Source organism: Neopelma chrysocephalum, unplaced genomic scaffold (genome assembly GCF_003984885.1).
Source record: "Neopelma chrysocephalum unplaced genomic scaffold, ASM398488v2 Primary Assembly neopelma1_24, whole genome shotgun sequence".
NCBI lineage: Eukaryota > Metazoa > Chordata > Aves > Passeriformes > Pipridae > Neopelma > Neopelma chrysocephalum.
The window spans coordinates 3,220,910-3,246,478 of NW_020897693.1; the positions used below are offsets into that span (position 1 = coordinate 3,220,910).

A 25,569-nucleotide genomic window follows, 5' to 3' on the forward strand; every position below is an offset into this window, starting at 1 on the left:
AATTCCTATGGAGGTTTAGAATCCTTCTTGAAAGCGAAATGGTCTAACATTGGTGGCCAGCGTTGGTGGCCTTCTAAGGAAAGTAACCTAAAAAATCTGATAACCTTTTGACATAAAGGAGAGACTATTAAAAATTAAAAAAAAAAAAAATTGTGCATCTCTTCATTCTGAATTGAAAGAAGTTCCTATACTGTAATGTAGGGAGGGTCTTTGTAGCAGTCAAATAAAAAGAGAATTGGAAGGACTGATAGCTTCAAAATATGATTTCATTATTTATAAGTGTAGTTGGTAGTGTCAGAGGTCTCAGTCTTTTGAGATCTGCATTCAGAGTAAAAGAAAAAGTTGTCTGGGTTCCCACAGAGAAACTTAGGGGCCTTAGGGACTGTTTGCTGCTGTCATTCTTTGATACTTCCTTTTCTAGGAAGTCTGGATATCTCGGTTCACCTTGTGCCTTCTGCCTTCTCTTGCTATTTGCTTCTCAACCACAAGTCCTGCTCTGCCTGGAAGGTGTTGATGCTCACTGATGCCTTGGAGGCATTTGTTTGTTGTATCTCCTTTGTGCCACCTGCCAGCACTAGAACAACTATAGGAAGAAGAGATTTGATAAGGATATGACTTAGAAAAGTAGATAACATGATAATTTGAGACTTCTAACTCAAAAAAAAAAGAAGTTCTGATACTGAGTCCGTGAGGGGACATCCCTCCTGGAGTGAAAAAGGGAGTAGTTGCACCTATCAAGTAGATGACTGCATAAAGGAAAGACAAGTTCTCTGAGAGGGGTACCAAAGATGAAGGCTAAGAGGAAAACACAGAAGGCTGAAGGCTGTTTATTGCATGCTGGCAATAAAATACATATCAATTCCTGCCATATCTAGTTGAAAATATAACTGTTCTGTTATTTTTTTACACGAAAGAAGGAAACAGAGACTGGATGTCTGTAGAAGAAAGAAGGAATGCTGGAGCATGTTTGCCTGCCTTAGGAGGGAAGGTGTGCGGCTCTCTGCTCTTCCCAGAGCTGTTTAGGGAGGGAATGGTAAAGCCTTTCCATTTATGCCTCCTCATTTTGGAAGGATGTTGAGATGAAATGGTGGAGGGGAGAAGAATGCTAATTCAGTAGAAGATGCTGTGAAAGAGTACATAAGGGGAACACTTGATCTTAAAACAAGTGAAATGAGTGACTGGTGACCCTATTCAGTTCCTGTGGTCTAATAGATATGGAGCTCTTTTTCCCTACGAAAACTGAGGCTGTAACCATGTCTGTATTGTTCCTTGGTTTCTGGTACATCCTAGCTCTGCTTTCTGGGCATCTCTGCAGCTTCTCTGTAATGGGATGTCTCCTTTGGCTTTTAACTTGCTGATTTTATCTTTTACTGCTACTTAGATCTCATAGCTAACCCAGTCTGATTGCAGTTCTTCAGCGGGCTGCCCTTGGGAATCACAATCAGTGTGTGCTTTTGTGGGGGTAAGATTGCTCTTGGGAGTTTGCTCTTTGTAGTTGATATGCCTGTTGTGCCAAGAACATCTGTTCCTAAATTATTTTCAAGAGACAATCAGAGAAGGTTAAGTGTAAATATTCATAAACTGGAGAAAATGCTTCTTAATTAAACCATAAGATTGGTTTACCTAAATATCTTGCAAAAATTATGGTGGGTTTTAAGATAGCAGCAAACTCAAACTGTAAATTAGCAGGCAGCTTAAGGGAAGCCTATTTTTTTTGCACCGTAACACTGATTTGTGCTGGCAGACTTGAGTTGTGTCAGACTGAAAATTGTTTTCTGTGGTAAAGTCAGGAGAATAATGTATTCATTGCTGCTGCATGGGTGTCTGCGGAGGAAGCAGCACATGGACTGCTACTACTAATGCATAATTTGTACTGCCTCATAATATCAAAGTATAGCTTTGAGAATTTATAAGAAAATGTTTAAAAATTTTAATGTTTAATCTCAATTTTAATTGTTGTATGATTTTAGAGAAAAGGTGATCCAATTGAATGTGATGGGTCAGCTATTAAAAGATGTTTTAAATGGTTGCAAATTTCAGCTTTGCCGTAGATGTACTTACAGACTGGGGAATGAGAGACTGGAAAGCAGTGCCACGGAAAGGGACCTGGGGGTCCTGGTCAATGGCAAGTTGAAAGTGGGTCAGCAGTGCCCTGGCAGCCAGGAGGGCCAACCCTGTCCTGGGGGGCATCAGGCAAAGCATCGTCAGCCAGTCAAGGGAGGGGATTGTCCCGCTCTGCTCTGCACTGGGGCGTCCTCAACTGGAATATTGTGGCAGTTTTGGGCACCACAATATAAAAAAGACATTAAGCCATTAGAGAGTGTTCAAAGGGCTGTGAAGATGGTGAAAGGCCTTGAGGGCAAGCCGTGTGAGGGGCAGGTGAGGGCACTTGGTCTGTTCAGCTGGAGAAGAGGAGACTGAGGGGAGACCTCACTGCAGTTACAACTTCTCCGTAGGGGAAGAGGAGGGGCAGGCACTGATCTCTGCTCTGTGGTGACCAGTGACAGGACCCGAGGGAATGGCCTGAGGTTGTGTCAGGGGAGGTTTAGGCTGGGTGTCAGGAAAAGGTTCTTCACCCAGAGAGTCATGCTTGAAATGTGGAAAACATAAGTTGGTGGCTATTGATTGCAAACTTTATCTTGCGCACTGCTCAGTTCTAATTGGTCCTAGTTTTCAGCATTCCTTCAGGATAGTATTGATTAATGTCAAAATGGCTTTCACTTTGCCATGGTTATTTGTTGGTGCATCCCAGAGCTAAAATCCAGTAAAAAAAAAAAAAGAAAAGAAAGTTATAATTTTTTCAGTACTTACTCTTGACTTCAGAAAGTGAAGAACAGAATTCATGTTTGTATGTGCATTCCTGTACCATCCAGGATGATGCAATGCTACAGTTGTGGTGTATTTGCGGTATTTCCAAGGGGCTTTCTATCTATACCACTGTGCCTTCCTGAAAAGGAATGGGTAAAAAAAGAAGACAATTGCATCAGAGAAGTTATCAGAAATTAGCAACTTTCTTTACATCTTTCTGTCTGGAAAACCACTGCTGACTTGTCCAAGGAAACCAACGACAAATACTGGCAAGGAGCTAGTGTGTCCTAGATGAATCATGTTGGTTTTTAATCTTCTTTCAGTCTGTAGGCTTCTTTTGGAAGACCGCTGGTTGACAACTGTGTGCTTTCTTTTCTAAATATCACATGATCTGTTTTATTAGTTTTTAACTTACTACTGTTTGTAGAGAGAGACTAGAATTGTCAGTAATCATCTGTCATTTTGAAAAGACACATGATGGGCAGAGGCTGGATGCAGCTCCCGGCTTCGTTTCATGTAATGACTCCTCATGTTACTGATGGAGAACCTTAAGACTGTTTATTATGTGACATGCAAGACATATTTGAGGATCCTGTTCTGCCTCTTGTGGTGAAAAATTTCCTAATATTGGGTATATTCTAAATATTTTCTTAAATGTATGGTGATTTAAATTCCACTGCTTTACCTTTAAGTAATAGAATTTTATCTTTCAGCAGGACCAACAGAAGGTTTGGGGAAAATAATACAACGGTTTCCTCAGAAGGACTGGGAAGACACTCCTTTTCCACAGGGAATAGAGTTGGTAAGTTTGCATTACATTTTGTAATTTTTAGAATTTCTTTCACATCCAGTTGGGAGATACATCTGCCTTCATGTAATGATCTGTCTTATCTTACCCAGCAGGGAATGGGTAGAAGTTATGCACGTAGAGGGGATAGGTAATAGCATAAAGAATAATAGTTTTGGCTAACGGAAGCTAGTTTATTCTGGTCTGTACCACTCAGTAAACATTCCTAGAGTGTAGAAAATGTCTGCTGCAAATTTAGAAACAGCACATTTAAAAGAAATGTTTGTTTGTGTCAGTAGGTGTATAGTTGTCTACATTTTAGGAGCATCCCTCAGACGGCAGATGACTTTTCATTGTCATGTTCAAATAATTACAAATGTGCATTTGTATATTGTAGCTTTAAAAAAAAATAAAAATAGTTTCCCATATAAACTGAATTTATTAAAGTGGTCACTTTTTACCCAGTGTTCTGTCCTTGACAGATGCCGTAAGAGCTGCTTCCACAAGCAGTACACTGAGCAAGGCTGGTGAGCAGGGATCCATTTTAAATAGACAATTCTCAAGGTGCCACTTCTTTCCCTTCCTTGGTCTCATATTGTGAGATGCAATGAAAAGGTGTATCTTACTTATCTGGATCAAGGATTCACTAAACATCTGGTTCTAAAAATCCTGAAGAGGAATGAAGGACTGTGGCCATATTCTACAAATTAGGTTTCTGAGAAGTCAGAGTGAAGCTTTCACTGCTGCCAACTTAGTAACTTCTGGGACAGGATGAGCTAGAGAAGGAGATGGCCAGTAGAAAATGTTGCAGTAGAAGTCTGTACAGTGGGGCAAAATCAGCAGCAGAGGACAAAGACCCTGTCTCTTCACTGAGTTGGTGAAAGAGCAAGCAAAGCGAGCTCTTACCAGTACGATCCCTCCCAGCCAGTGCTCAGCTCCCTGGCTGCTCCCTGGCACAGCAGAGGGCTGTGTTGTTCCCTGTGCTGTGTACATGACTGGGTGCTCGTTTCCTTCAGCAGTGTGGTTTTGTTTCTTCACGGCCAAGGCCAAGCCCCGTGTTTCAGGGGGATGTCAGGCAGGACTTGCCGGGGTGAACTCTGCTTCCCACACACGTGATGGATGGTTACAGCATTTGTGGTACACTTGCATAACTGCATTTGGCAATGCCCTGCTGTGCTGAAACAGGGGAAGCTCCTGCCTTCTCTGAAGTGTTTCTATTACTTTACAACATTATACCACTCTCTATAGCAATTGCTGGTTGCTCTAGCTGGTAATTCTCTACTTAATACATTCCTGGCCAGCATATGCTTGCTGACTGCTGCCCGAGTTCAGATAAGTACACACAGTTGTAGTTCATTAGAAGAGAAGTAAACTTGGATACCAAAGCTTAGAGATGTTTTCTTTTTTTAACAACTCTCTTGAGGTCGAATTAGGTGGTTTGATCTTGCCTTAAACAACTGCAAGAGTTTGAGTCATAGTAACATTTATACTGTCACACAAATCTCCCTTACCTATTTCAAAGAAAGCAATGTGTCTGACTTCCAGCGATAATGTGAAGTAAATAAGCACAGCTTCTCTTAAAACAGTCAAGCTTAAGGGATATATCTGTACCCTATTGTTATCTCCCACTTAATTTTAATTCTAGGATGTTAGCACTACAAGAAATACCTTTCTAAAGGAAGATTTTTTTTCTTTTTTTGATGGGACAAAACATTATTTCTGTATCAGTTCTCAAATGACTCGTTAGGCAAAGCCATTAAGATTTTAAACTTTCCAAGTAAAATGAAATCTGATGACTTAAAAGTTAAGGACATTGATTCAGCCAATTGGCAAAATCAGCCAAATTTTGATCTGCTTTCCAAGTGTGGTAATAAAATTTTAGTTAATTAAGATTGAAGAGTTAGAGATATTTCAAAGATCCAAGTACTAAAGCAAGTCACTTATGAAAGTCAGATTTTGGCAGGATGTTTTATTTAAAATTTTGGATTAGTGTAACATGAATCAACATTAATTCATGGAAAGGAAAAAATCTGCGTTACCATTTTCTGTTTGTCACCTTAAGGGCAACTTTAATATCATTAAGGTGGTAACAGGCAAACCTTGAGGAAAAAGAAAATGAAAAAAAGGTAAGAATAGAATAGCTGACAAATGTGTATGAGACTGAAGATAGACATATTTATTAATTGCACTTAGTTCTATGAGTAGTTTGAATTAAAATCCTCCTAAATGTACTTCCTTTCCTTTGAGTGAAGGTTCTATGTGGAATTATATGGTTTCTGTTAAATGAGAAAAAAAAGCAATGGTTTATATCTGAAAAACACATGAAGCTCCCTTCTCTATCTTCTCAGGAAGGAAAAATACCAAAGCTTTTCATGCTTAGCGATAGCACTGAAGGGAGATTCAGTGCTTGAATCTTGTCTTCCGTCAGAGTTAGTTCTCCCATTATAAAATGTAATAGCAGTTTGAACTCTACTGGAGAATGTTATATTTGGTGTATATGTATTCTGTATTAAAGGATTAAGAATTACTTAAACTGTTTCTATTTTTGCGTGTGCAGCACGATAACTATGTTCTGGTCACAATCACATGAAGTTAGGGAACAAACATATTATCCAAAATTCAACAGAAATATACTTCATGACATTTTATTGCAGTCATGTACTTTAATTTGTCTTGTTAAACAAGTGTTGCGTCTTCTGGTTGTCAGTGATAAATGAGCAAAGCCGTGAGTCCCTGTTGAGGGAACGATACTGTCAGTAGGTCTCAGTCAGTGTGTCTTCTTAGACCTTCTGCTTGTCTACATCTCCTCAAATGACCTAAAGAGATTGTCCTTAATCTTGCACTCTTTGCATTTGCCATTTCTCTAAAGGCTTCACAGCTTTTAGTTTTGTTCTGCTTATAACTGAATTTGATAAGTGAGCCACCTGCAAATTGCTGCAAAAGGTGCCTGAAGTCTTTTGTAATGGATTATTGATAATTACAGTGATTTCCTCAAGTTTCATGGAAGTAAGTTGACTTCAAGGAGTAAAGAGATTTATACTTATTCTTAATAAAGCATTTGGCTCAGAAAAGCATTTTAAGTCATTGGTTTTCAAAAGAATGCATTTAGAATGTACCAATCTAATAGCTGCCCCTCCTGATTTTGAAATGAACGTCTTTGGGTGTCCTTCTCCATAGTCTTTTCAAAGAATTTGTTTCAGGTTCAGCTTAAGTTTAAAAATAACCCTCTAAAGTCAGCTGAGACATATAGAGCAGTTTAAAATCAGGATAACCAAACTTCTTGTTCTTGCTTGTAGAAAGAACACATGAGAGAGTATGTTGGGTGAATGAGTTAGCTCTACATTTCTGCATATTTTCCATATTTATAATCCAGTTTTTATTCCATTGTATGCCTTTCTAGACATCATAATTAGTTATACATCAAAGAAGGAAGCTTTGGTATGTAATGTTACACCGTAAACTCATTTTTGTCTCAGGGCTAAATTAGCTAAACTGAATGTCATCTGCATTACTCAGCGTTGGGAGGCTGATATTAATGACGCCAATGAAAGTCATACCTAGAAATAGGTACCATGTCTGAAGTTTAAACTAGATAAAATGTGTTTGTGCAGTTTGTGAGTAGTAGGGAAGAAAATTTCCCGCTGCACTCAGTGATGGTAACAGTAGTAGTGTCATGAATTAGTAATTTGCATTTAAATTGCATGCAAGTATGGAAGTTAACATACATTTCTAGACAAGCTAATCACTTATCCAAATAATTATTTAAATTAGAAAATGTAATTTGTAAAAACGGCTATTTAACACACCCATTTGAAGACAGCTTACCTGTGTTATGATACTAAGAGAAGTGCTTCTGGAGAAAGAAAGGCTGCACGTTGTCCCTTTGAGATCTGGTAGGATGCCTGCTTCCTCCTAGAGGAGGAGGAGTTGGTGCTGTTGGAATCAGCTTATTACTCCTTTGTGTAGAGCCATTGCTGCAGAGCTTAGTGTTTCTGCACCTTTGAGTAGCTTCAGATATGAACTCTTAAATTGATGTGAAGGATGTCTTTTATGGAAAAATGGACTCAACTTTCAAGTTCTAACTAACCCGAGGTATGAAAAAACCAAACGAATTAGAGTAAGGAGCGGTATTTATATATTTTCAAAGTATATTTATATTTTGATTTACCTTGTGAGTCTTGTACAGATATCCCCTTCATTCTGACATACATAAATTATGAGTGAGAGCTATATCTCTGAGACCTTAACTGATATTCGCTCCTGCTAGAGCTTCACTAGCAATCCCCAGTTGGACTGGGGAGAAGAAAGGTATCAAAAATTCCCCACCAAACCCCAGCTTGTTTGTCTTCAGGCTTGCAGTCAATTGAAGACATTTAAAAGTAAGCCAGAATTTAAAGTAGAAAAGTTTTAAAGAACTCCTGAGCTTTTGGAGATTCCCAATGCAGGGTCTCTGGAAATCATTACACATGCAGTCAAAATCAATACTTCTAATATTCAAGTGCTAATCACTTAGTGCTGTTTTTGTTTTGCCACTTTGGTATAAGGCATCTTTTCTGAGAAAAAAATCTGATGCTTGAACATTTTACTACTTATTTTAAGACATGAAAGACAAACTGGGTTGCAGATTAGACAGTTAAGGCCTGAAGTGATTAAAGTTTTAAGGGAGTTAATCTTTAAATGCTTCAGTCTTAGCTAGCTGATCTGTAAGCCAATTTTCCTGCAACATTAATGCTTTTAAGGACCTGAATAAAGAGTTGTCTACAGCATCCATTTAACCTTCAGTGCACTAGGTCAGCTGCAGAGATTTTGAATTTGTTGGGGTTTTTTTCCCCCCCTCTTTCCCCTCAAACTTTTTTACCTCTCAAGAGTCATTACGGATGTAATTCTTTAATGAACAACTGCATGGCAGAGCTCAGTGTAGCACTTATAAGTGCATTTTGTTGTTTTAATTCTCATTCTGTTGCAGTGCAGGTTCTTTCAGCATTAGTAGAAAACAGATAATAGCAAAAGTACAGTGTGGGGGTTTTTTTATCAGTGTTTCTGGACTCAACTTGTATTTCTTTAACTTGTCTGTACTTGCCTCCACTAGAAATCCTGGAGCACCATAAATGTGATGAATTGTACAGTAATGTTTCTGCTGTGCTGTAAAACAGTTATATTCTGGTTTTAGAATCCCACTGCTTTTATTGAATGGTTGTTAGCTTCTGGATTTTGTAGACTAGTGGGATAAAATAATTTGATATTGGTATCTAAGGACTCGCAAGTAGTCCTTGCTTAGCAAAACTTCATCATACTTGACTAAGAGCTGTGAAAGGGTGCAATTAATATGTTTTATCAATTCCTTTTTGTTTTGTTTTGAGTTGGGAAAAAACCCCCAGAGCACTTTGTATTACAGTCAATGTTTTTAGTAAAAATGGTGAAATACTGAAGTGACACCTGTTTGGAATTTCAACACTCTAATCTTTCCATGAAGTACATTGAAGTGTAACCTTTTTTTGTAATTATCAAGGTGTTTTAAGATACATTGCCCCCCCATTTTCAGTTGAATTATTTTCAGATCTTCTGGAGGAGAAAGCCATTTTTATAAGCTTTCTTAAGAAGTGCAGATGTTTTTAGAATCATAGAATGATTTATTTGGATTGGTTTTCTTCAAACTTTGTAGCTGTCATCTCCACAAATAATACTTGACTGCGTAAGGCGGTCTTGTCCACCTAAGCTTTGCATTTGATTCAGTGTCTTTATTACCTCTCCTTAATTTTTCTCATCTTCTTTAAAAATTAGAGGAAAGACTACAGCGTGGACTTCTCTGTAAGTCTGTGGTTGTGGGTTTTTTGTGTAACAGTCAGCAAAGGAGATTCTGAGACCTCAGTTAACCTGAGTTCAAGTGGTGTTGTATGAAACAAAACTCTGTGCCTGTCTTGGTATTTCCACCTCATAACTAATAGACTTGTCTGTGAGAAGTGTTCTGGAGACCCTGTTTTTTCTAAACGTTCTGAAATTTTGAGTATTAAATGTTTTTTGATGTTCCTTGTTAAAAAAAAAACCCTCTTCGTATGTAATGAGGGACATGATGGAGGTACTCACTAAAGGTAGTGATGCAAATGCAGTTGTGCTTCATTTAAATAGTGTTACCTTGATGAGTCTGTATCAGTATCATCGTTCTTCCTCTTTGAGTTCCCTCTCCTGCAGGTGTTTGAGATTGATCTGTAGTTCTTCCACTCCACAGTCCTGTGTGCCTGTGACCAGCCAGTCTGGGTTTCTCACATAGGTGTGGTGATTTTCTCTCACTCTGTGCTTTGCTGAGATTTGAGTCTGCAGGATTACGGAACGTTCTTTATGCTTTTAAGTTTCTCAGGCTACAAGACTAGACTGTATAATACCCTTGGAATATATGGTTTTGTGACTAATATGTTTCTGTAGGAATTTTTTCCCTATCAGTTTGTCTTGTTATCTCTGTGTACTCAGTGTGAACATGTAAACATTTTTGAATATTTTACATCCTTATTGAGAGGAGCTAAGAAATTTTCTTGACTAAAAAGGGAGGGCAACATATGTGTCAAACACACGATATGAAAGTGGACTATATCTCCAGAAACTAAAAGTGAAGAGGAGGAATCCTATTGTATTATATATGAGAAGAAAAATTATAGGAAAAATTGATGGTTTTAATTATTTTCAGCTTTATGTGTAGCCTGTTTGTGGATGTGCTTTGTCTTTTTCCAAAAATGTTCATTTATACTTGAAAGTTAACTGGATGAGTGCAATGTATGACAGTATAGACATGTTTTTGAATAGCTGAACATGTCCTTAACATCAGAGGAGGTTCTTTAGCCTAAGTGACCTATTCCACTTTGGACTAATCATCAATGAAAATTATTTCAGAATAATTCTGTGTGAAGACAAATCATATAAGTTTGAAACGCAAGCAGCATTTGTCCAGAAAAACACAAACCAATGTACACCTTTAAGTCAGTTAAAAGTACTGTAGGTGCTCCACCTTCTGAATTTACAGCACTCTTTTTATGTTGACCCAAACGCACAGAGATTGAGCCGTATTTTTGTGCACTACAACATCTAGACCTGCTGTTGTACAAAACTTCTGTTTTCCAATTGTTCCTTGTGCCAGGTGCAGTTGACTGTACCTGTCCAAGTTAGTCGTGTGCAGGTGCCAGCACTTCTCCATCCGATGTCCCCACAAGCAAGAGCGTTGTGCATCTTAAGCTAAGCGTGAATCAAAGCAGTTAAGCTTTTGAAAAAAAGGTAAGCACTGTTCTGAGATGGCCAGGAGTTAGACATGAGAAGACTTCAGATAAATAAAGTGAAGAGAATAAACTGTTCTCCTTGTCCTAGAGTGAGTGATTGTGAATGGATTCACTAGCAAAAGTTTGGTGTAAACAGGAAGAAACGTTTAAACAGATGGAGCTCATGCTACTTAGAATGAAAATTTTGAGCAAATTTTGTTTTTAATTTTTGATACCTAGGAGGAATGACCTGTGTGAGGCTAATAGAATCAGATGGAAAGGGGTATAACCTGGATAATCTCCTGAGGTTCTTTTTAGATTTGCTCTCTATGTGCCTGCTTGTTTGCTTCTCTGCAGAGAGGGACCCTATAACTCATAGGGAAGGTACCAAACTGAGACATCAGAATGGTGATGAATGAAGAAATCTCTGTGGGTTGCCATGAGAGATGAGACCTGGTCTTTAGATGGGATTGTCAGGTGTTTATCCTTGCTGTTAACTCCAGCAAGCTTTATGTCACTGTTGAATCAGGTCCCTGTAACTACCAGAGAGGAGGAGAGAAAACTGGACAAATGTAACAATCCAGTAAAGCACTGAAGTACCTCAGAACCACTTAGCAGTTTGTTGTTTAAAATTCTTATGTTTTGTTCCAGCTCATTATTACAGATTATCTGTCAGCTTTCTCCAAGAAGTTGGAACTTCTTTTACGCTTGACGTGTTGTAATTTAGACAATTTTTTGACTGGCGCTTCTGGGTTTTTTTTGTTTGGTTGGTTTGGTTTTTCCGTGTGTTTGTGCAGGGAACTGAGAATTTGTGTGGGTTTGGAGAGAGCCAGAAAGCAAGACCATTGTGTATTCAGTTTATAACTATATATCCAGTTGTCACAAAGCAATCCTTTCTTGGGTTGTGCGAAGGAGCAGAAAGGCAGATAATGTGCATCTAATCAAACACAGTCTATTGGGCTGAATACAAGATTGTGAAACTTGAACTGGGTCGTTGAATGTGTTCTGGGAATCCAGAAATAATTTATCTGTGAAGTTGATTGCTGTGACTGTAAATCAGTTTGGAATGTTTTCTAATAGTTCAAGAAAACAGACTAATGGAAAATAATGGTTGTTTTACATTTTTTCTGAACAAATTTACTAATGGTTTGTGTTTTGTTAAAGCCGATGCTTTCCATGCTAAGAATTTCTAATAGTACTTGTAAGTGATTATATTGCCCCAGCCCCTAATTTGATTGACCTTTTAATTTGTACTCTTCATGTAAATTTTGTAGCATTTTGATGCAGGTTTCTTCTGCTGGCTTAAATCATCTCAGTGGTTTTAAAGCTTGACTTGCTAAACTTGAAAACTTCTTTGAAGCCTTTATACAGTTTAAGTCCTTATTCATAATAGTTTATAAAAGGTGTGTCCTGGTTGTGTGCATCAAAGCAAAAAAGAACATTAATAAATCTTATGATGATCCCTCACAATTTTGCATATTCTGTGTGCTCATTTTATCATTGTATTATCTAGTTAGAAGCCAAGCAGAAACATCAGTGCAGAGACTTTTTGCTGTTTTCAGTTCATATAACTCCTGATTTCAGGACTCTGCACGGGGCAGAGTGGGTGTGTGCTCTGAGCATACACCTGGCACAAAACCTACACAGGCTTGGGGAGAAAGCAGCTGATTCCAGCGGTTCAGTGTCTGACTGGGACTGTGCCTTTTAGAATCCTTGGGAGAGGACTTGGAGGATTACTACCAAATTTTTTTTTCAAAAGTAGCTTGTTGGCCTCCAGCACCATCACTAACTGAAGTCTCAAAAGGAGCTCAATTTATTAATCCTGAGGTTGGGATGTTGATTTTTTTGTTTATAAAGCAAAGACTACTTAATATTGTTTCAGTACCGCATGTTGGTGCTCTCTTTTCACTAACTGCATGGAATTGGAAAAACCACTTTCAGATCTTTCAGGTTTTCTTGTACAGCACTTTTAGGCTCTTGTCTATTTCCCAGTAACATATAACAAATGGTTTTCTTTTGTACAAAACCTGGGATTTGTAGATGGAAAAAGGAGAAGTTTACGAATGAACTTGCAGGTTAGAAGATGTATAAGGGAGCTGGCTATTTAGATGGCCCTCTTCCTCCTGTATTATTCTTTAATAATGTGGTATTTCATAATTTCTGTTATAGTTCTGGTCCTGATTTCTATATGTATTTGGCAAAAGACTACAAGAATTTTACTGAAGAAACCTGATTTTAAGTAAAAGTCAACAAATAGTAATTTGCTATATATTTGTTATAATAGGTGTTTGCTTTATGGTCATAATAATGTAAAAAAGTAAAGAAGTAATGTACCTGTATGTATTAAGAGGAAGAAGAAAAATATAAGTATACTAGATCTGTTTTGTAAGTGCTTATTTTAGGACTAGTAACCGATGAAACTTTTTGTCTTTGATTGAAGCTCTCCTGAGTGGGGATCTGCCATGAGCATGGCTTTTTGTAATGAATTCCGAGTATGGAACCAGGATTGTGAAATCAGTAGTTTTGCCAGCAGTTTACCTGGACTGGTCCTATCAAAACGTTTTCTTCTTTCTCTGTCTTTGTTGCTCTGTGAATGTCAGAAATAAAGTGATGCAGGCCAAGACCTTTAGAAGTGGCAGATTTCTGAGATGAGAGTGTTAATGGTGCAGCTGATCCATGAAGTGCAAAAACTTTATTTAATGTTGCTAAGAGAGACCTCTCCTGGGGATGTTTGGTTGCAGTGTCTTTATGTTTTTCAAGGACGTACTGTCAAGGGATCACTTGAACAGGTGCTTTTATTTAGCTGTCATGGATACCAGGATAAACTGAAAAGGATTTTTATTATTTTATCAGTAATAGAGTAGTAAATTAAGCATTTGAACTGGCTTCTAGTATGAGTCTCTAAAGCTCCAACTTGCAGATTTGGAGATGAGGCAGTTCAGTCTTCAGTTGTGGATAATGCTGCTTGTATGGTGATCCTTTTACAGTTTGTAGTTCTTGCTCAGCCTGCAGCTCATTTATCCGGGCTGCAGAGGGAACCTGGGCAGAGAGGGAGAGCCCTGACACCCAAGTCTTCCTTTGAATGGCGTTTGGAACTTGTTCTCAAGAGATTCCCTGACCAGACAACACAAGTCTTGCAGCATTTGAAGTGTCACCTGCACTCTGTATGTTTCCCAAGCATAAAGCAAATTCCCCTACTTCCCTCCATCTTTTTTAGATTTATATATCTAACTAAGGTACCCAAATTACTTGCTCATCTTTGCTTGCACTCTCTGGTTGCTTAACCTTGATGAGAGATGATCTTTTATTTATGTCACTGAAAGGAGATTGGAAAAGGAGATCACACTCAGATGCTGAAAGGTATCAGTTATCCTCAAGTAAAAAATGTCTTTATTCTTTTTTTTGTTGAAAGTATATATTCTGATTTGAATCTCTGCCAAGTTACTTGGACTAAAGCAACTAGTATCTATATAAAATTAAGAATAAAGCAATTTTAATGTGATAAATAGTGGGTAGTCACACTCCCCACCTCAAAATAAAATTATATACTGTGTTATGGTGCTGCTAGTATTCCTGTTGTCAGTCTGCCATAAATTGTGAGGAATTTAATATAAGAACTGGCTTTAACTTTCTGGTCATGTCTCAGTACACCCCATCCCCCCCTCCTCTGGTCTCTGTGCCTTCAGAACTCACAGTTTTAGCTCATTATCTAAATAAAGGCAGTTCAACACAAATCCATTCTACAGTGTCTGTAAAACAAACTGGTGGGACAAGGTCAGATTATGTAATTAGTTTTTATAGATTGATGCAGTATTATAATCAACCAGATATGTTTTTAGTAATAAAATGCACAGTGCAGTTATGATTTTGGTGCTTTATCTTAGGCTCACCTGTGAGCTAGGAGTGGAGGGAGGATTATTCTAAAAAAATATAAATAAATTCAAAATTTTGATCCAAGAGAGAATATCTGTTTTTGTAGTTTACTGAAAAATCTGTGGTATAATGTAGTATTTTAAAAACAAGCAATATTCCCCTTCTGTATGTGGCATATACAAAATCAACCTCACTTCATTTTTTAACCATATTGTTTCCTTTTTGACATGTATTATAGCATGTGGACAAGAGAGATGTTCATTAAAATCATGGCTTATAAGCTTAGAATGAAGAATGAATTAGATTTAATGTCAAAATAGCGGGATAAGAAGTGAGTACTAAAGTTACAGCGTGCATTCGTGACCTTAGTGTTTTTAACATTCTTTGAATACCAGATTTGTCTAGTTCTCGGCATCACCTCATGATTATTTGCTATAACTGCATACCAGAAAAGCTTATTTCACAAGGATTTTCCTGCATTCTGGCCCAGTAATATACTTGTAGAGACTTGTTGGCATTTGCAATTTCGAAGATTTGTTGTTGGACCATTTTCATATCTGTTTTGTGTCTTGTATATTGAATTTGATCTCCCAAAAAGCAGAGGAACTGGCAAGACCTCTCAAAAAGTGGGTGGAGAGTACATTCCCCCTTTCTGCCCCCCCAGTTTCAATATTTTGCTCATATGTCCAATGCGTGTTAGCAGCAGCCACTTCTGTAGGAGGCTTTCAGTACCCACAGCGAGTTGTCATATTTGCACTGAGTAGCAAAAATTACTTGGAAAAAAAATCACTTACTGGTTTTGGTTGTGGCTGAATCATTTATATAAGAATGTCTTCAAGTTTTCGGTTTTGAAATTCAAGATTTGATTCTTGTTACACTTTGATCAATACTGTTGCTTAAAAAGATGTATTTGGGTCATTTTGTGTCTGAATGTCTTTCATCTGAAAGATTAGCAGCATTTCCAGCTGTGTAGCTGAAAAACTGTTTGGAAATATTGTAATAAATGAACATCTACAGTTTTCTTTGGTTTTGGGTAATGCAGTTGTGAGAACTTCACGTGATTTGGGAAACTGTTTCCATTGTATGTAACCAAAGAGCAGTTAAGTGAATGGAAAGACATTGAATAACAGTAGTTTTGTCAAGTTTGATTAGGCTTGAAAGATTGTTGATGTTAGTTTTTTGTAATAGTATGCCTTAGCTGAAGAAGTAAGTAGTTGAGTAGCTGAGTTGAGAAAGGCATTTTGCAATAATGAATTCTGTGGAATTGTATGTCATTAATAAATATTTAAATATATTTCAGTTTGGTTTAAGATAAAAGCATATCAATGTTAAATTTTGTTTATTCTGGCTACCACAAACATAATTTTGTTTGTATTTTGTGTGGCAAAGTCCAAGTAGATACTATTTGTTTAAGTGTTCTATAATACATTTTCCAAAACGTTACTTCCAAGGTGAACAGTGATATAATTACGGAAAATTAATTAAATGTCAGATTTTTGTGCTGACTTTGGCTTTAGACTCTAAGTAGTATAGTGTGGAAGAGTTCAGCTAAAGCCACTAAACTCCTCAGCCCCTGAGTTCAGACTGAGAATTAGCAGAGATAACCAAAGTGGGATGTTTTTATTGGGCCGTTTCTTGGGCTGTTGAAATGGAAAGGGGGAACCACTTTAACCAAAAAACTTAAGAACTTATTTAAAAGTTTTATCTGCACCTTGTCTTTCAAAACTCATCACTGAGCTTTCAAGAACACTTCAAAATTGCGCAAAACAAGAGATTCTTCTCAGTGACTGTCCTTCCTTTTTAAAACTCTTTTTGTAGGAACTGAGTGCATTCAATGATGCAAGTATTTTTTAACAGTCTGCGTTTGTAATTTGATGATAAAAAAAGTGGTTGGAAGTGATCACTTGAGCTGGAATATTTGGTGGTATGTTTTATGGGATTTTCCTGCGGGGCGATGTTGTTGGGTTTTTTTGGAGGGGGGGAGGGCAGTTTGTTTGGGTTATTTCTATGAAACATTTTGATATTATCAGCCACTAAATAGACATCTTTTCTGGATATCCTAATTGCATTTGTTAAATACATAGATGTGATCTATGCTGAAGCAGTTTAGGGTGTGTAGTATGGGATAATGGTGACATACTTCTTAAGGTGTGTCATTATTACAGCATATGCACACCCTCTTATGTGTTACTGCTTAAATATGATAATGCTTATAAGCTTTCCTTTTTAAGTATTAATTTACTATGATGAGTTGGGTAACAGCATATTTATGTACACTGTTTTACCTATTATGGATAATACCTTACCTGTCTGTTGCAAGAGCAACACTAGAGTGGAAACCATATTTAAATTAGGCATTGAATTTAGTGGTGGTTTCTGAAGGGCGTTCAAAGAAAGAAACTTAATGACTCCTGCTCTTCAGATTGCTGATTTTAAGTGTGGCAGAAAAGAATGCACCTTTTCAGTTTTAGTTTCAGAGTATTTTATGTCTCACACTGAATGAAGTAAGAATGTAGTGGTCCTGAGTCATCTACCATTTTGTTTTAGTATGAGTTAATGCTTCTTCAGGTTTTCTTGTCTCAGTGTGAGGATCTCTGTGCCGGCACTGATCCAGAGTGAGGGGAGAAAACAAATTGCCTCATGTAAGCTGCAATCTAGAAATGCGTAAATGAGACTTGCAAAGTGAACTTAATATTTCAGACCCCAGTAAGAGAGGCAGTGCAGACAGGGTGTGTGCTTTCTGCTGAGACAGCGGAAGTATTGTGAGAAGCAGGTGGAGGGAGTTGATTCTCCCTCTACTCGGCTCTTCTGGGACCCCACCTGCAGTGCTGCATCCAGCTCTGTGATCCCGGGCACAGGAAGGAGGTAGACCTGTGGGAGTGAGTCCAGAGGAGGGATATCAAGATGATTAGAGGGATGGAGTACCTCTCCTGTGAGGAAAGGCCGAGAGAGTTGGGGTTGTTGAGCTGGGAGAAGAGAAGGTTCAGGGGAAACCTTCTAGCATCTTCTAGTGCCTGAAGTGGTGTTACAAGAGAGCTGGAGAGGGACATTTACAAAGGCAGGGAGTGACAGGACAAGGGGGAATGGCTTCAAACTGAAAGACAGTAGGTTTGGATTAGATATGTGGCAGAAAATCTTTACTGTGTCGTGAGGCACTGGCACAGGTTGCCCAGAGAAGCTGTGGATGACCCATCTCTGGAAGTGTTCAAGGCAAGGTTGGATGCGGCTCTGAGCAACCTGGTCTAGTGGAAGGTGTCCCTGCCCATGGCAGGAGGGTTGGACCTAGAGGATCTCTAAGGTCCCTTCCAACCCAAACCCTTCTGTTTCTTTGAATTGCTGTTTAAATTTCAACCTAGTGGCAAAACACTGATGGTGCAGTTTCTGCAAGGTTGTCTTACTAGTCTGTATGTGTTACCTTCCCCTTCCTAAATTGTCTGCTTTACTGCTATAGGAACCATATGAATTTTGGAAGGCTATGTATTAAACAGTAATTTTAGCTGTGTAACGGATAAATAGATTTAGATCTGCTCATTCTGCCACAACTAGAGATACTATGCTGTCGACTGATGAACTCGTTCCGTGGTCATGCAAAAGGCTCATGGGAAGATGCTGAAAACCAAGTCTTGGCTTCCTGAAACTCTTGTGATAATTACATTAAATAGCAATAGAAATATTGATACCAAGGTCAGAATAAAAGTGGATCAAGCTTATTGTCCAGAATTGAACGAGAATCAGCAGTGGATAGTTTGGGAACGAGTGTAAGGTATCATGAGGTGAGACACTATTGCTTGTTTTGCTAAATACACTGGCATGTGCTGCTCCAGGTTTAAGAGGCTTCAGCAATAGTGGATACTTTTTGGCCAACAAATATGTGAGTTCCTCAGGAGCTTCTCCCCCATTTCTCTGTCTGAAAGTTTTTAAGCCCTTTACATTTGTCCTTCATAACAATTTGCAGTTTTACTGTGTTTTGTGAAAGACTTCCATGCGTTTTATACCAATGCACAATCATTTTATGTAATGATATCTATTTAATTTTCATGAAAAATCATGAATTATTATGTATTTATATTGTTGATTCTGTTCATAAGTACAAGATATCTTCTTGTATTCCTGTCTTAGAGTGTGTTTTTTCCAAGGTGGAGAAACCCCTCTGATACAGTCTTTCCTTGTAGAGACCTTTCAAGGCTCTGGATAGTGTTGTTTTTCTCTGTGACTTTTAGTTCAAATGTATCTTTTTGAAATGCAGGTAGCAAAATGGCGAGTCTTACAGTATGCATGTACTTCCCAGTTCCTTTCCTGATGATTTTGAGCGTTTGAATTTTTTTTCCCATGGTTACTGCAGGTTAAAGTGAACCACATGTCAGGTTCCCTTTCCTGAGTGGTAACAACGTGTTTAGTCTGTTATTGCATGTGCATCTTTAGGATTTTTTTTATTTTTTAATGTGCTTTAGTTTCCTCTACTAAGTTAGGAAACATGTAATGCTTTTTTACCCAATTGCCTGGTATTGGGAGACCCTTTCGTATACTATCACAAAATACTTGAGCGTTGACTGTTCCAAATACTTTTATTGTCCATAGACCTGACAAATTTATTGTTGAACTTCTTTGATATGTTCAGAAATTGTCTGTAGAAAACAAAACAAAAAACTCAAAGTCAGTCAGCCCTTGCTATACATACACAGAGCCCAGCAGAGATCTGATCTGCCTCCCTTGGGGAAAACTAACCATTATTCCTACTCTTAAAAATGGGTTAGTACTTCAAAAGAAAACTGTTCTCCTATACCATGACAACTTAGTTTAATTGAGAAATTTTTGTTGAGAATGTTCTTGCTAAAAGATTTTTTATTAAGTGACTCTGTAGTTCTGTTTAGTACATCCATGTTAATAGATGAATGACTTACGATCTTGCTGTAGAGAAGCCTTTCTGATTTTTTCCAGTGTAATTTTTTTATCTGTAGGTTTACTAGTTCTCTAACTTGAAATTTTCTGCAAGTTTGCTACATCTAAGCAAAGATTCTGGATAACTTCAATGCTCTTTAAAAATGGACGAAACATTTGCCAATCTTCCAATAACCCTCTCTCGTCTCCAGAAGTAGAAAGTGAGACCCACAGTTTTTAACTCTCAAACTTTATATTTTGATTACACAGAACACTTGGAGTCATACTGTCTGATACTTTCATTTTCGTTTTCTGAAATCTTCTATATCTTCCCCTCCAAAATACAGTTTTGTTCTGGGGACTTCCTCAGACATCTCTCTAGGGAGAGATATAGAAGGAATTCCTAGTGCAGGTTTTTTGAGCTCTAGATTAGTTGTCTTTGAGTGATCATTTTACCTTTGTACTTATTTTAGCCATTGTCATCATCAGTTTTTATAAGCTTTCTACTTCTGATGCATGTTGAAACATATCTTAGATAATTGAGGTGATTGTCCTGCTCTACTCTGAGCTGGTCCAACCTCACCTTGAGTCCTGTGTGCAGTTTTGGGCACCACAATATGAAAAAGACATTAGGCCATTAGAGAGTGTCCAAAGGAGAACAACAAGGATGGTGAAGGGCCTTGAGGGGAAGCCGTGTGAGGACACTGAGGGCACTTGGTCTGTTCAGCCGGAGGAGACTGAGGGGAGACCTCACTGCAGCTACAACTTCCCCATGAGGGGAAGAGGAGGGGCAGGCACTGATCTCTGCTCTGTGGTGACCAGTGACAGGACCCGAGGGAATGGCCTGAAGTCGTGTCAGGGGAGGTTTAGGTTGGATATTAGAAAGAGGCTCTTGCCTCAGAGGGTGGTGGGGCACTGCAACAGGCTCCCCAGGGCAGTGGTCACAGCACCAAGCATGACAGAGTTCAAGAAGCATTTGGACAACACTCTTGGGCACATGGTGTGACTCTTGGGGGTGGTCCTGTGCAGGGCCAGGAGATGAACTCAATGATCCTTGTGGTCCCTTCCAACTCAGGATACTCTATGATTCTATGATTCTAATTTTTATTTCTTAGGAGGTTTCTCCATCAAATTTCTCCATTAGTTTCAGGGCTAGTGTTAACTTGCTGGAGTTTATGCACATTTTGATTTTCCTTATCTTGGACAAGACTTTTTTTCCCTCCGATGCTTAAATGATTGTTTTCAAAAAATAATTATGGCTACTGTGTGGTGCACTCTGACCTCAGCAGACTTCAAACTCATCACCACTTCTTTAGGAACAGTCAAGTCTACGTGAGGTTTGTCGCATTGACATCCAATAAACCAATTGCTACAGTTCTTGCTGGTATCAGTTACGTTCCTACTCCCCTGCCTTTAGAACAGGCTTTTCCTTACAAATTGTGTTCGTTGCTACTGTGAGAGTGTCCTCTGTTGAAAGAGGTCCAAGGCCTGTGGTGCGTAGGGTCCTGTCTTAGCGTAGTGCTCTCTTAATGTGAGACTTTTCTGTACTGAGAAAGAAAGAGAGGCTTGAAGTGGGACTGTGTTGTGTGGCCTTGCCGGCCCAGCACGACCTGACTGACCTGCTGCTTTCCTGGCACAGCAGCAGCTGCATCGTGTTCCAAGGAGCAGTGCCTGGACACAGCTTGCCAAGGGAACTATGCGGACCACCACTGGGATGTGGCAGGAGGAGGAGGGAAGATAAAATGGTTATTCTGGATGTTGATCTTTCAGCTTTTGTGTACTTACTATCAATTTTTTTCTTAACTTTTCAATTTCTGTTTGATACAGGAAAGTGTAATTAAAAAGTGTTTAAATGTTGAAAAGAGTGAGTTTTAATGAATTTTCCCAAGCAGGAAAATTTCTCTCTAAACTTTTCAACCAAGCTGGCAAAAGTATGCTTCCATAAAAGCCTGTGGCCAGCTCAGTTGTGTTCATTTGGAACAGAACTCTGGAGCTTGGGATGCTTGTCACTGCCTGAATTTTCCTCAGTAGGAACAGTTTTGAAATTCCCATACTCAACCTCCTGTGGTTATCCTTCCTGAAATTAGTTTGTGTATGTTTTCACTGCATATTGTATATTTATACTGTGTTTACATTTTCTTCAAGTTTTACTTCAAAATAATGTACCTTTCCTGAAAATATCTGAAGTGATGAAAATGATGTTAATTTTTTCTTGCTTAGACATGTATTTCAGGTATTGTAGTAAAGATCTCTTCAACAAAGGAATATTGCAGGTATTTTCATACCGGAGTGGGAAGACTCTACATGGTACTGTTAAACTTGAGTACTTGTCTTGACTTACTTATACATCTTTTTTGAGATGCAGCTGTGCCACACATGTGGACTTTACTGAGGTGGGAAAACAAAGATTTCACTTAAAAGCTGTAGCAGTATTGTGGCACAGAGTACTGTTGTTGGGGGCCTTGGAGTCTTAGGTTTTTTGCTTGTTTTTTTTTTCTTTTAAGATTTTGGGCTCTAGTTTCACTGCCACATCCCATAAATTTTGCACAAGACTGCAATTTACATGCAATGTTTTCTACTACAGTAAACATTATTAATAACCTCATCTAGAAAAGAATTAAAATGCCGGAGGTCATGAACCTAGATTTGACTTAGATTTGACTTCAGTCAGTGTGACTGAATGAATACATGTATGAATATATGTGACATAAAAATCTGATAGTATTTTTCATATATTCCTTATTTTTTAGAATTTCTGGGTAGTGAAAGAAAGGGTGACTTTGAGAGTTTTATTGTGTTTTTACCATGGCTTTTAAAAGGCATGTGAATAAGTAACTGCATACTTTAAATGGAAACAACATAAATGCATGAAGTGCTGTTTACAATTTTTGTCTCACATGTATTGTCTCACATCTCAATATGTTGTTTTCAAGGGATACAATAATTTATTCACTATTCAGTAGCTGGTATTTTATATTTAGTTTAGTTTTATTTTGAATTAAATTGATCCTGGTCTTAAATTCTGTTTAAGATAAAAATTTGTGCAATACTTTGTTTGGAGCAGCAGGGAGAAGCTTTTTAAAGGTTGTTGAATATTGATGTACATTTCCACTGGGCTTTGTGAACACTTTCATGTAGATTCGTTGGAAATGACCAGACAGGATATTTTTCTTAGAATTGTTTTCCCTTTCAGTTGCCAGTATTTCCTTCTAAGTTTGGGGTTTTTTTAAGATTGTTCTTTTCTGAGGATACTATTTTTATATTACAAACCCAAAAACCTGCTGTCTCTGGAAACAATTATCTCAGATGAGTGATTGGAATTATCAATAAATATTGACACTCCAATTTTTTCTTAACTTTGAAGACTTGATAATTTACTCCTTGTGTATTTTGAAAAGTAAATTTACTCATTACTTTTGATATGATAATTTACTCTTTATAGCATCATTATTAACATTAGTTTTGCAAAACAGACTAGCAGGCCTTAGGGAAGTAGTTCATGAGTTCTGTTTGCACTTTTCTGTACAGCATGAAGTGCAAATTTGCATGAGTGTAATATTTTATCTTGTGCTTTTTCTGGTTCTGGTGCTGGCATTAAAAGAATATATTTAGTCAGGCATTTAGCATTTATGGATATTTTCACTGTCTTTTTCAAATATCTGACCCTCAGTGCTCCAAAGTGCGTCTTTGTTGAAGTGAATTGACCTTTAGGAACCCCTCTGTTGGAGGAACCAGTAGAAGTTGGTTAGTACCGGTTACAGGAAGAAACCACAAGTATCTGGCTTCCAGCAGATACTGGAATCTGGTACTGGAAGATACGTGAGTCGATACACTCAAGGGCAGGGCTGCCATCCAGAGGAGCTTGTATAGGCCGGAGCAATGAGCCAGTGAAAGCATTATGAAATGAATCAGGGAGAAAGGCAAAGCTTGTGTTTGGGAGGGAGGAACCATCTGTAGTGCTTCACCTTGGAGACTGACTGGCTGGGAAACATCTCTGCTGGAAGGACCTGGAGGTCTTGCTAGATAGCAACCTAAACGTGAGCCAGCAGCGTGCCCTGGCAGCAAAGGTGACCAGCAGCATCCCAAATGGCATTAAGAGGATCACAGCCAGGAACCTGAGGGAAGTGATTATTCCAGTCCTTAACTCAGCACCTGATAGATCCCATCTGAAAAGCTGCATCCAGTTTTGGGCTCCCCAGTGCAAGAAGGATGTCCATCAACTGGAGCTGTTCTAGAGGAGGGCAGCCAAGATGGTCTGATCAGGGACCAGATGACTTGCTCCATGAGGAGAGCCTGCAGGACCTGGGCCTCTTCAGGCTGGAAAAGGGACATCTTTGGGATGACCTAAGAGCAGCCTTCCAATACCTACATGGAGGCCATCACGAAGATGGACCCAGGCTCTTCTCGGTGGCACATGATAGGAGAACTAGAGGCTACAGGTGTAAGTTGAAGTAGGAGAGCTTCTAGCCAAGTAAGGGAAAAGTTTTCATCATAAGGAGAGTCAAGCATTGGAATAAGTTGTTCAAGAAACTTTATGGTCTCCATCCTTGAAAGTTTTCAAGACTGACTTGGTAAATCCGTGAGCAATCTGGTCTGAATTCGGTGTTTATCATACTTTGAACAGGAGATTGGACTGTACCTTCTGAAGTGCCTTCCCTGAGACCTCCTGCTGTCAGCACAGTCTTGTGTGTCATACATGTGCAGAGGCTGATGAGGAGAAGGAAGAACTGTGCAGTGAGATTACATCTGAGTTAAAGCAACTACTGCATTGCAAAATGGTCCTGCTACTGAGCAAGAGGGGCAGAGAGGAATCCCAGCACGTAGCTTACTGAATGGCTAGTTAGGTCACACACATCATATGATTAACTTTGTAGTGGGTCTCTTATGAATAACAGTGTAGAATTGTTTTCCAGCTCTCCTTGTTCTCCTTGCCCAAGATCCTAAGGGTACTTAGTCTGGGAACTGGTTCTGGATGCTGTTCATCAGTCTGACCATCAGTACCAGCAGATTTCCATCAGTGGTACAGAACAAACAACAGCTGCATTTGCTGCTGTGACCTGCTAACAAAACCAAAGTGCATATTCCACCTTGTAAAAGACCTTGTTGGAAATAAGTATTTTTTTAAAAACAGAGGAGGTAGACCTATTTATTGCAAGATCTCCAATGTTTTCATCTAACTGTTGGCCTACTTGACAACTCTGCAGGTGAAAAAATGTGAAGAAGAGAGCAACTATTTTTCCTTCTTAATATTATTAACCCATCAAGTTATTGATGGGTTGTGGTATGGCTTTCATTACTCCATCCAGTCACTTGGTTTCTGTCACTTCTTCATGTGTAGAAGCAGATATCTAAGGTATTGTTTTAGTAATTGCTGTGCTTCAATTTGTGGTATAAAACAGCATCTCTTTTATAACGTGCAGTGTTCCTAGAAACCTGCAGAAGCAGAAGATGCCACTTGTAGTTTATCACATCCCTCAGTCAAAAGTTATTAAAGGCCTGGAAGTTCTTCCCAACAGGCCTGCTATCAGCCATATCTAGAAACAGAATACATGGTTCATTAACTCGAGATAACTGTCCTTATGATAAATCACTTTGATTCACTGGTGGATTGTGTGTTTCTTAGGTGAGCGTGGTTGTCTACTGAAAAGGTAACATGAAGGTAAAACCGGCAAACTTAACCCGCAGTTGGTCTGAATATGTTTTCACATTTTGCTCTAGAAAGAGTGTGTGTTTTCCATGGGAGGTGAGGGAGGTTGTTGTGTGTAGTGTGGTCCTTCTCTTCATCACACATGCATTGCTTATAGCTGTGGCACTTACATGTGAGAAACAGCAGCTGTGAAAACTGAGGAAATTAATTCCTCTGCCTTATTACACAGTGATTTGATTTTCAGGAAAAGAAACCATAAGTAGAAATTTGTTTCATTGTCAGTGTCTCAACTTGCTAATTTTCTTATATCTTCTTTAAAAGTATTAAATGGTTGC

The 25,569-nt window shown here is 38.6% G+C and overlaps 1 protein-coding gene across 5 annotated transcripts in view; it reads left to right on the forward strand.

The window, feature by feature from the left end:
- The window catches only part of SBF2 (SET binding factor 2), a 256,955-nt gene that overhangs the window by 45,240 nt on the left and 186,146 nt on the right, over positions 1–25,569 (forward strand). For 3 of the 5 annotated variants that reach the window (XM_027700345.1, XM_027700310.1, XM_027700327.1), the window contains exon 2: positions 3,522–3,610. In XM_027700345.1, the coding sequence (XP_027556146.1) occupies positions 3,522–3,610 (89 nt within the window). The remainder of the gene's footprint in view (positions 1–3,521; positions 3,611–25,569) is intronic. The other 2 variants (XM_027700320.1, XM_027700338.1) reach the window with 1 other exon arrangement.